The sequence below is a fragment of the Scylla paramamosain genome, chromosome 15, assembly GCF_035594125.1.
Source record: "Scylla paramamosain isolate STU-SP2022 chromosome 15, ASM3559412v1, whole genome shotgun sequence".
NCBI classification, from domain to species: Eukaryota; Metazoa; Arthropoda; class Malacostraca; order Decapoda; family Portunidae; genus Scylla; species Scylla paramamosain.
In genome coordinates this window covers 9,911,012-9,923,511 of record NC_087165.1, presented here as the reverse complement: position 1 = coordinate 9,923,511, position 12,500 = coordinate 9,911,012, and the positions used below count along the sequence as shown (strand labels likewise).

Here is a 12,500-nt window from a genome sequence, read left to right as displayed (position 1 = left end):
CAAGATATAGTAATACGTGAGTCGCTGTTAGTGAAAGAGTTAGGGAGTTGACGTGGTGCAATTCATGTAGCAGCAGTGGTGGTGGTAGTAGTAGTAGTAGTAGTAGTAGTAGTAGTAGTAGTAGTAGTAGTAGTAGTAGTAGTAGTAGCAACAGTAGTAGCAACAGCAAAGTTCATGGTTCTGTGTACACATATGAAAAGGATATGAAAACACACACACACATTCACAAGATCGCTTCCTCTGCAATGTAATGTAACAACTTTTTGCTGTCACATATTTGCTTGGTTTTTCTTCATCGCTGCACGTCGGTGTTTATAAGCCACATTTGCTGCTTGTCATGAACTCTATACCCATTTGTCACCACAGAATACCTGCCAAGATACATCACGTGTGTGTGTGTGTGTGTGTGTGTGTGTGTGTGTGTGTGTGTGTGTGTGTGTGTGTGTGTGTGTGTGTGTGTGAAATGGGACTATGAGGAAAGAGGAGAGAGAGAGAGAGAGAGAGAGAGAGAGAGAGAGAGAGAGAGAGAGAGAGAGAGAGAGAGAGAGAGAGAGAGAGAGAGAGAGAGAGAGAGATGACGGACAATGCACTAATCGAATTCAATAAAGATATCTTAATATATGAACCGAACGTAATTAAAATGGAGAGAGAGAGAGAGAGAGAGAGAGAGAGAGAGAGAGAGAGAGAGAGAGAGAGAGAGAGAGAGAGAGAGAGAGAGAGAGAGAGAGAGTACAATCGAGGGGGAGTTAGGTATTGAAAAAGTTTGGACAGGAAATGAAAAAAGAAAAAGAAAAAATCCAGCACTAGGAACTGGAAGACTGAGAGGCAACAATAAAGAAGAACAGGCAGAGGGCAAACAGACGCCCCCCAGCCTGGCGTAGAGTACAAAGGTTATGATAAAAGAAAGGGGAAAGTTATGCAAGTATTTTTCAGGCAAGTATGAGCTGACGCGAAGCAGGATTTAGTATAGTGCAGTGTATTGTTGTTTGTTTATTTACTTATTAATTTATCTTTTTTTTATTGCTAACTTGAATTGAAATGGGTGAGAGTTTTCTTCTTCTCTTGAATAATTTCAGTTTTCTTTTTTTTCATATTCATTGCAATCTCTTATACTTTTCTTTTTTTCTTTTTTACACTACAGTCATTCAAATAAACTTTCTCTTTTTTCGTGTGTTCATGCAAACATTATTTTACAGTGCCCTGAATACTGAAAAGGATGACCGTAGCTACTTCTGAGACAGGCATGCATAAGTTACGTTAGGACAAGTTATCTTAGAATAGGTTACATCAGATTACAAACAAGACATTCTCCTGAGATGACATCACATCAGAATACCTTAAGCAACACAAGTATACTAAGCAATGACACTCCCATAATTCTAAACAAAAAATTTAAGTCATACCTATTTTGTGCTCATCCGTCCTCATCCGTGCTCATCCTATTAGCCTTTACCCTTTCATATCACTAGTCTGGCCTTCACGGATATGTATAATCGTGGTCCTTAGTCGAGTTACACCCTTCATTCACTTCCACCGTGTTTAGTGCCTTAAGAGAAGATTAGACAAGTTTATGGATGGGGATAGCAGATGGAAATAGGTAGGTGTGTTTCATACAGGGACTGCCACGTGCAAGCCTGGTCGCTTCTTGCAGCTTCCCTTATTTCTTATGTTCTTATGTTCTGTGCCTTCCCTCAACATTAACCCTTCCATGCACTCCTCCTTATCACATCTTTCCTTGACCACTAAGCACTGAGGGACATTTCATCTTGCTCTACAGCTTCTCTAAACACTATACTGGATGGAAACTCCTAAAACCTATCCTTCTAATCCCTTTTCTTTCATGTACACGCTTATAAAGGTTTCATACATTAGTGTTGCCTGATCTGCCTGACAAGCGGTACATTTCTACGTGATCAGAGGAGTTAAGACTGCAATGAAACGTTGTTACATACAGTGGAAGGGAGGGCTGAATTGCTCGTCTACTGTTAACTAAGACTATACCTGTGTAAACTTATAGAATACAGAGGCGGCTAGCAATTGATGGATTTTTTAGGTGATCAGAAGAGTTAACAATAGAGGGAAATGTTAAATCTGGTGGAAGAGAGTGCGGTGTGGATTACTGATAGAGATTAGACCTGTATTTAGAAACGCTTTGCTCTCTCTCTCTCTCTCCACGACTATTTTCAAAGGCCACAGAGATGAATAGCCGGGTTCTCAAGATGGTTTTTCCTGTTAATAATGCATGAATATTATTAATGTCACTAGTAACTTCAACGAGAGCCTTTTAAAAGTAGTGGAGGTGCGGCGCAGTGTTTCAGAATGTGGTCTTATACCAGCGTGGGTTATTACAGAGACACGTTAAGCCTATATTGGTACAGCAGAGTTTGAGTGCGTCTCTTTCATGGATGATTTCTACCCTTCCTTCTTTTTTTCCCCTTTCTTTCTTGTGACCTCCCCTCCTCCTCTAAACTTTCTTAATTTCCTCGTTCCTTCCCTCCCTTCCTTCCTTCCCTGCCACGCTACTCACCCACCTCACGTGCATCCGTCTGTCCCTCTCCTCCTCCTTCCTCCTCCTCCTCCTCCTCCCCTTCTCTTCCCTCATCGTATATTCTTTTCTCTCCCATCGTCCTCTCACTTCCTCAGGCATCTATTCCTTTCTTTCCTTATCTCTTTTCCCTTCTTCATTGTCCCTCTCGTCCCCTCCACACACACACACACACACACACACACACACACACACATTTCCCATCCCCTCGATCTTTCCTTCCCCTCATTCCCCCTTCTCTCATTCAGAGCCTCTCCCGTGCAGCCTCGCCGCCGCCGCCGCCGCCGCCGAGGGGAACAAGGGGAGCTCTTCATAGGTCGTAAGGTCGCAGTAATCCAGTGTTTACCTCCCCGTCGCCCCATCATTGGCTGCCGGAGGAAATGGTTTGTATTTCCGTCGTCCCTCACCATCTAGGACCACCCGGCAACCTCCCGCTGAAGGAATTTTCTGATTGGCTCCCGCTTGTTGTTGTGGGGAGCGAGGGGGAGTCGCCCCGCCGGAGACACGTGTGGTGCCTCTGATTGTCACCGATCTAGCGACGTGTCCTCGCACTGGTGGCGCAGGGAGTCGCTCAGGGCACCGCCACTCCCAGGGACACACACTCCTTGCCAGGACATCTAATGACAGCGATTCGAATTTTAGCGGTTCGATAAAATGCAAAAACTAGTAACCGGGCCGGCACATGGCGCCCAGACCCCGCCCACCGCAGCCACACATGCGCAGAGCGGCGGCGGCGGCGGCGGTGGTGATGGGAGCGGCGGCGGCGGCGGCGGGGGATGGTGGTGATGGTGGTGGGGAGGCAGTGAGTGTAGTGTAAGGGAGGTTGGGGTGTACTCTTGTGTATCGCCGCGCGCTCTCTGCCACCCCGCCGCTCCCCCCTCCCCTAAGCCCTCGCGTGAGGGGGACCCGCGGCGCACAAGTCCCTCCCGTAGGTCCGTGCGGTGCCATGTGAGACTGTGACCACCAGTGAATCCCGCCTTGTGATTCTTCTCTCGCTGGAAAATGTAGAGTCGCGACTAGCGGAAAACAGCGGACAGGACTGGCCTCCGTCCGCGGCGAGCGGGACCCACTGGGAGGCTTGCGGCTCCCGAGGCCCCGAGCTGCGGCTGGAAGCTGACTGAGTGTGACGCTGCCACGGCGACGCTGCCCGGTGCGGCGCCTGGAACCGAGGTTGACTGCTGCAGGCCACGACCCGAACTGTGGACACGATTCTAGGAGTGGTCACCAGAACAATTAGTCGTCACCACCACCTAACCGGCGGTCACTCACCACCGCCACTAATACTAGTCACCAAACACACACACACACACACACACACACACACCACACCTAGCACCACTCACCGCCCCACACACACACACACACACACACACACACACACACACACACACCTAGTCACCACAAGTGAAAACCGAACTTAATCCCAACGAAATATGAGTTGCGCTCAAGTGATGTACCAGCCGTACGCCCACAGCCCGTACATGGTGCAGCCCGACACCCCCCAGGCTGCTCCCCCGCACCCCTCAGGCTCCACCACGCCTGGGGGCGACTCCAGGCACGGGGAGGGGGTGCTCCATATAACCCCGCAGGCCCAGCCGCCCCCGCCGCCACAGCCTGCAAATCTCGCCCCTCACACACCGCCCCACCTCCACCACCCCCACCACCAGCACCAGCACCACCACTCTCCCCCGCAGTCCCACGGAGGAAGGGAGGGTGGGGCAGTGGGGGGCCAGACGCAGCAGCAGGCTCAGCAGGGAGCATCGGAGGCGAGCAGCACACAGCGGCCCCTCCCGCGGCCACCCTACAGGACAGCGTCCACGGAGGCAGCGGAGCAGGACGGCCCGCCGGAGAAGGTAAGGCCTTATAAGATGGTGATGGTGGTGGTAGTAGTGGTATTATAACAGTGGTAATGAGGGAGAGAGTGAATAGAACGAAGAAAATAACAAGAAAAAAGAGAACAGTTAACAGATGACAACACACCATGATTACCCGTGTGTCATTACGCAGGACTCTTTCATCCTAACTGTGCCCACACGTCCGATTCCCACACGCCTCTCAGCGGCCACTCTCCTCCCATCTCCATTCATTCCAGCCCCTCCCCTCCTGCTCCTCCCTCCCTACCTCCCTCAGACTCTCTCCTCCCGGTCCCTCCTCCCCACCTCCTCCACCACACGCAGCTCATTCAACAAGACTCACTCATTAATTCAGGGCCAGGTGTAAAAGCCTCGAATTTATCAGATGAGGCGAGTCTTTACTCCACGCAAATTTGAACGTAAATTTGATCAGTGCGTGGTGTAAATATTTAGTTTATTCATTCTGCTTTCTTATTTATTATTTATTTATTTATTTATTTATTTATTTATTTATCTTATTTTCTGTATGTTGTGCCTCAAAAAATATATAAAATAGTCATTGCTATAATTTTCGTCAAGTTATTCATTAGTATGACAACATAACAAGATATAATTTACTAGCAAAAATATTTTTATTAACAAGCGATAAGTGTCAGATAATATCGAACGCTCCAGCTAATCAATCATTAACTGAAAGCGGAATGAAGAGCAAAGTAAAAAAAAAGTAAAGAAATAAATAAAAGCTAAAAAATTACCCATATCAGAACCAAACGAAAAATGTATGATAGAATTCAAAGTTCCAGTTAATCACATAAATCACTAACTAGCTTAAAAGATAAAAGATAAAGAAATTATTAAAAAGAAAAAAAAATGAAAAAAACGATCGTATCAAAATTATTTCCTTCCACGGCCAAGTAAGTGCCTGGACAGAACCATTCAGTGACAAGGAGTGAGACAAAAAAAAAAAAAAATTATCTTTTCTTGGCATATTTTCCTACATCTATGTGAAGATATTCGTGATAGCTTTCCTCCACCAGAACTTTTTTTTTTTTTTTTTGTGGGAGGGGCACGGTCCAAGGCCACCATACCTCTAAGAAAGGTCCCCAGAGAGTCAAGAGCGGTCGTCAAAATTTAAAGGATAAGTGTCTTAAGACCTTCCTTTTAAAAGAGTTCAAGTCACAGGAAAGAGGAAATACAGAAGCAGGCAGGAAATTTCAGAGTTTATCAGAGAAAGGGAATGAATGAATGATTGAGAACACTGGTTAACTCTTTGCATTAGACATCGACAATTGTTTCTCTCTCAAGTCTTGCCTAACACAGTCTCTCCATCCCCACTTTGGCCTCCCCTGTGGTCCCCTGCTTCGCACCTCCATCGATCATAGATAAATCCAGGGTGTGTTCTCAAAAAGACTATTAAATGAAAGGAACATACAAAGTAATCATTAATCAGCTTTAAAAAATTGTTAGACAAATTAAATTTATGGATGAGGATGATAGTTTGAAATACGAATAGGTAGATATATTTCGTACAGAGGCTGCCACGTGTAGAACTAATGGCTTCTTGCAGCTACCCCTATCTTCTAATACAAAGACTACAGTTAGCTAATGAGTGGCGGGTGGAAGCGAAGCGGGGCTCGGAGTGACGGATGGTAGCAAAGTTGTGTGCGTGAGGGGCTGATGAAGTGATGAAGTGAGAAATATGCACTGGGTGTTTTCCATTTTTTTTTTTTTTTCACAGACTACATTCGTGATTTTTCTTTTCTTTTTTGCATATGTCTGAATGTTATGTTTTGTGAGAGTCTTTTGGATATTTATACTCGTGCAGTTTTTTTTTTTTTTTTTCGTTGATTCGTATAACGGTTTCTCTCTCTCTCTCTCTCTCTCTCTCTCTCTCTCTCTCTCTCTCTCTCTCTCTCTCTCTCTCTCTCTCTCTCTCTCTCTCTCTCTCTCTCTCTCTCTGAAGGCTTTTCACTTTCCTGCTTTTTGTTCAATTCTCAGCCAATCCACATTCTCTTTTAATATATAGTGTATATACCATTTTTATTATTTTCTCACAATAAACGTTTATATTGACTTTTCTCTCATATTTTCTACTAATTTCCTTGGTGAAAAGGTTTCAGGAATCGGTTTTATTTATCTATTTATTTATTAATCAACTAATTTATTTATTTATTTATTTATTTACTTGCATTTGTATAGAACTTATTTAGTCCTTGGTCGGTCTTCCTAGTACGTAAAACATCGATCACTCCTCGCGACCCACAAACTCACACTACAAAACTGAAATACCGAAAAAGAGTGAGAAAAAAAATATATAGTACAAGTTTTTTCCTATCCTTTTTTCATGCACAAGAGAAAAAGTCCTGAGGTAAAAAATAAAAAGTAAAAATAAAAAATAAAAAAACAAACAGAAAACCAGCTAAGTGTTTTCCCCATAAAATAAATAAAGAAAAAAAAAGAACAAGAATACTAAAGAAGATCCAATTTGGTAACCACGGGAAGCAGGGACGACACAAAGACAAGTGAAAAGTCAACACAACAACGTATATAGACCTAATATCACTTTTACCAATAGCAACACAGAGCCAACAGCCTTCCACAGCCCCGCAACAACCCAATCCAACCAGTGGCAAGGGTGTCAATGTTCGAACCTCCAATATAACACAGGCGAGACTAAACTTATTCACCGAGAGAAAGAGTGGGAGTGAGGGACGGATGAGCGGGCGGGCGGAGGGGAAAGATGAGGCAGATGAAAGATGAAGGGCGGCAAGGGGATGGAGAGGAAGGGAGAGGGAAGGGGGAGAGAAAGAGATGATGAAGGAAAGTTGTAAAAACATAGCTATGAGTGTCAAGCGTTTTTAAGTTTAAGCTCTAGTGATGCTAATGTTTATCTAATAGTGAGAAGATGAGGAGAGAGAGAGAGAGAGAGAGAGAGAGAGAGAGAGAGAGAGAGAGAGAGAGAGAGAGAGAGAGAAAGGAAAGAATGAATGGATGTTTTAATGATGTAAAAAGGGATGACAAGACAAGGAGTTACTGAAGTTTTGTTATCAAGAGCAGGAGGCGAAAGCACACAGAAGTTGGGCGGAGGAATGTGAAGTATTCTCTCTCTCTCTCTCTCTCTCTCTCTCTCTCTCTCTCTCTCTCTCTCTCTCTCTCTCTCTCTCTCTCTCTCTCTATCTCTCTAACATACGCACACATGTTCCTTTGCCCTTTCTCCTGCCTGTCTCCTACGGTCCCTTCCTCTTTCACTCAAGTTTTAGATTACACACACACACACACACACACACACACACACACACACACACACACACACAACTATTACCATTATCATCACGTCTTTCTTCACTTCCTCAACACATCATCATCTATTCACTCCAACTCCTCCTGTCAATGATACCGGAGTCCTACCAATGTATTCCTTCTCTACATGAAGCCCCACTAGTTCATTGCCTCGCCTATAGCATAACCATGTCTCTCTGTATAATTGATACTGAATTAGCTCTTCCTTGGCACTCGTTTTCTTTCATGGGAGAGACAGTTATAGGTCTTTTTTTCCCATGAATTTGGGTCTTCCTCCCTTGTGCATGGAAAATACTCGATTGATGTACTCCAAATATTTTCACAGTAAAGAAATGACGAAGGGACAGACTTTTATTTTTGGTAGTTTTGTTGAGTTGTATATATATATATATATATATTTTTTTTTTTGTCTATTATACGAGGAGAAATCTACTGGTCAATATATTACTTTTATTTCCTTTTTTTTTTCAGCGTCATTAGTTGGTAGTTCTTAAAGCACTCTGCCGCATTTTTTTTTTTTTTTCGTATTTTCGACATGTACATAAATTCTTATTGGTCAATATATTTTACTGTTTTTTTTTCTTTTTACGTATTTTTAATCAGTATTTTCTTTACACTTTCCCTCATTCTTACTGTATTTATGTGGTTTATCCAATTGTCTTTATTTTCCACCGTATGCATTCTGATCTTTGCCAATTTTATTTTTCCATAAGTTGTATAATTTCACGTATCTATTACATATTTTCTTCATACCGTCCCTTATTCTTTTTATATCTTAATGGCTTATTTAATCATCTCCGTTTTCTTCTATAAAACATGCAGATCTTTATGAAGTTAATACATTTTTTTTTTAATATTGTATCATTTCACGCATTTAATCCACATTTTCTTAACATTTTTCCTCATTTTTATTGTACCTAAGTAACTTGCTTAGTCATCTTCATTTTCCTTTGTCGAAAAATGCAGATCCTTTAATATCTTTTCTCAGCCATCCAAAATATTCTTCACGTACAATAATTATTCAGCATTTTATTTATTTATTTATTTATTTTTATCTATTTATTTATTTTATCTATTTATTTATTTTTTTTTATTTTTACCGTGTCCATGTCTCTGCCGTGCCGTGGCCTTGTTGGGAATATATGTATCTTCCTTCCTATCCTCACAACTTCCTCTTTCCTAACCAATATATTTTCCTTACATCTCAAATTATTTTTATATATACGATAACTATTCAGCATTCTCTTCTCCTCTACCTTACCGTGGCCAGGCTGTGAAAATCTCTCTCCTTCCTTCCTATCGCAATAATGTAATCTTTTCAAACCAATAATCTTTCTTACATCTCACAAGACTTTTTACGCAACTAAGCAGCATTTTCTTTTTATCACCTACCGAGCCGTGGTTGTGCTGGAAATGCGTCTCTCTTTCCTTCTTTCCCATATTCATAATTTCTTCTTTACATCATTTTTTTACGTATTATTATTTCTTACGTAACAAGTCAGCATTCTCTACTTCTTATCTATCATACTGTGGCCGTGCTGGGAATGTGTCTTTCCTTCCTTCCTACCATTACAATGTTATCTTTTCTTCACATCTCAAATACTTTTTACATAACTAATCAACATCCTCTTAAAGAAAGGGAAAGTCAATAAATTTAAAAAAAAACATGTATTTTCCTAACACAACATCTCGCATTATTTTTTACACAACTATTTTACTTATTTACCTTGCGTCTCTCTCCTTCCATCCTATCATTATAACCTCATCTTTTCCTTTCATTTAAATTTCCTTACGCACGATTATTAATAAGTACTTCCTTTTCCCCTTTATCGCGTCATGGCCATGCTAGGAACGTGCATCTCTCCTTCCCTCCAACCTTTACAACCTCACCCTCTCCATCCCTCCTCACACATCGCAGCCGCGTTAAAAAAGAAAGGGAAAATAAACAGATAAAAACCCGCGCGCCGGCATGTTCGCGCCCCGCCATTCCTGTCATCTCTCGGGGCTCAGGTGGAAATGTGAAGCATGAGAACACTGCGCCGCGTGGTAAGTGACACGTGTTCCCTGTAAACACTGATCTTCATTCCCTTGCTGGCCCACGCCGGGTGAAAGAGAGGGGAGGAGGGGGAGGGCGGGAAAGGAAGAGGAAAGAAAACAAGTGCTGAGGAGAGAGCGAAAGTGAGTGAATGTGATTGTACCTGATCTTCATTCCCTTCCTGGTTGATAATAGGAGAGTGAGAGAGGGAAGGACGGAAGAGGAAAACAAGTGCTGAGGAGAGAGTGAGAGTGAATGAATGAGTGAGTGAAAGAGTGAATGAGTGAGTGAGTGAGTGAAAGAGTAAATGCGATAGTAACTTCCCAGTATTTTTGACGAGGAGAGAAGTGAGACGGTGAGGTAAGACCAGTAGCTGTATTTTTTTTTTTTTTTTCATAACTTTCCACCCCCAAAAAGAAACTTTCGTACAGGAAGATAAGATGTATTTAAACATAGTGAGACTTCCCAAATGTAGGTAAGCGTCATCTAAAACAGAAATAAAGGAATGAAACACAGATAAATGTAAGAAACTAAATGAAACAGACGAGAAACCGAAACAGAGATGAGAAAAGTAATATAGGAAGTGAAACAAAGATGAAAAAGTGAAGCAGGTATGAGGAAATAAGACGTAGTTGAGGGAGTGAGACAGAGATGGGGAAGAGAAACAAAGATAAGAAAGTGAAATAAAGTATTAATGTAAGCGTTAATTAAAACATGGACGAGGAAGTGAAGCAAATGTAACAGTCATCTCATATTTTTTCTTCTTTTTCATTACGTTCATCAAGGTAACGAAAAAATGCAATGCACACAAAAAATAATGAATGCACTGTAACTAGGAGAGAGAGAGAGAGAGAGAGAGAGAGAGAGAGAGAGAGAGAGAGAGAGAGAGAGAGAGAGAGAGAGAGAGAGAGAGAGAGAGACAACAAATGAATTTACAAAAGTGACAAAGAACTAACGTGGCCTAAGCAAAGAGACTGACGCTTCTCCAATTAGCCTTGACTTTAACTAGCCCACATCTTTCACCTCAGATTACGTAGTGCAGCTTATCACAGACAGTCTCGTAAAGGCTGACTAATATATTTACCAGTGTTTGTTCTTTCCGGGCGTTTTTTTAGTGTTGCTTTGTCTTAGCAGAGAGTGACTGAGAAGGAAAAGTGAGTACAGTGATAAGTGGAAAAATGGTAATCTTGTCTTTTTTTTTCCGCTTGTTCACGTAAAAGAATAAAGTAGACTCCAGTTCAGGGTATGAATACAGTGTGACGAAGAAAAAAATTTAAGTGTTAAAGATGCATTAAAACGGAAAAGGAGAAATAAATGTAGGATTGTCTACATACATTTACATAACATGTCGTCTTTTTTTATAGTATTTCCTAGCGAATAAATAAATAAAATAGAATAAGGTAAGAATGCTAAAGAGGCGTTTGAAAAAATAAAGAGGCAAAGTAAATAGTATTAGTAGTTTACTGGAAAAATCTGAAATAAAAGATACATAATGGAAATAAAGAATAGTGATACAAGATTTTTTTCATAGTATTCACCAAGCAAAAGTTAAAAAAAAATGAAGAAAAAAAAGAAGAAACAGAGAAAGAAGAGGAAAAAAGGAGTAAAAAGAGAAAGAAAAAAGAATATGAAAAAGTGAACGCAATCAATGTGACAAAGAAAGAGTACTGGTGGTAGAGAAAAGTAGGTTGAGTTTCCTCGAGTGTAGGTATTGAAAGAGATGTCAAGGTGAAGCACATGCAACTAAGAAGTATATGTGGTGATCAATTAAGATTCTAAAACGAGCGGTAGCATATGAATAAACTACATGCAATGTAACAAGAAGGAGAGGAGAGGGAGAGAGAGAGAGAGAGAGAGAGAGAGAGAGAGAGAGAGAGAGAGAGAGAGAGAGAGAGAGAGAGAGAGAGAGAGAGAGAGAGGGGGGGTTTAGATGAGGCGGTGCAAAGACATTACGTATAAAAACTGAAATCTCGTCGTTTCTCCGTAGCATCATCAAATCTGTTCATACATTAAGAAAAAAAAAAAAAAAAAGAAAGGAAAAAAAATTAACCGAATGGAATGTAACAAAAAACAAACAAACGAGTACTAGAGAGAGAAAGGGATTAAGAAGAGTTGATGAAGAAGAACTAGTACAATAACTGGAATCTTACATCTTCCACAACACTGCCAAGTCTGCTCTCACAAAAGAAAGGAAAATGCAATGAACGGAATGCAATGTCACAAAAAATGTCCTGGAGAAAGAGAAAGCGATAAAGAAGAGCTGGTGAAGTAAAGACAATTAGTATAGAAACTGAAACTCTGTCGCATTTCCCCGCAGCACTGACTTACCTACTCACATAACAAAGCACATAAGATACAAAGCAAAAGAATAACTGAATAAAATGAGACTAATACAGTGGCGCTTTTTCCCTCCCTCGTCGTACATCATGCCTTCTTTAGTACAGCCAAGCCAGCCCTCAGAATCAAGTTCCGCGGCCGCTTCCCGCAATAAAACCCTCCCGGCGGGCGTGTGTGTGTGCTCCGCCGCTGACAGCCCGCAGTGGCGCACCAGAATTATTCACCGCATTCATAACACGCTGATGAATAATACAAGTTTGTGTATATATGTGTGTGTTTACGTATGTGTATCTGACTGACTTTGCTTGTCCCATTTCGTAGTTAACATCACTAATACCAAAGGATAAAAAAAAAAAGGGGAATTATTTTATCGTATTCATAACAGACTAATGAGTAATACATGTGTGTGTATGAAGGTTTACGTGTGTGT

At 41.7% G+C, this 12,500-nt stretch overlaps 1 protein-coding gene and 1 long non-coding RNA gene across 4 annotated transcripts in view; one reads left to right on the top strand and one right to left on the bottom strand.

The window, feature by feature from the left end:
* Nucleotides 1-12,500, bottom strand: part of LOC135107402 (uncharacterized) — an 83,439-nt gene that overhangs the window by 9,856 nt on the left and 61,083 nt on the right. The gene's annotated exons all lie outside the window — the stretch shown is intronic.
* LOC135107400 (uncharacterized) overlaps nucleotides 2,740-12,500 on the top strand; it is a 71,055-nt gene continuing 61,294 nt past the window's right edge. For both annotated transcript variants that reach the window (XM_064017227.1, XM_064017226.1), the window contains exon 1: nucleotides 2,740-4,398. In XM_064017227.1, the coding sequence (XP_063873297.1) occupies nucleotides 3,979-4,398 (420 nt within the window). In that variant the 5' untranslated portion in view covers nucleotides 2,740-3,978. The remainder of the gene's footprint in view (nucleotides 4,399-12,500) is intronic.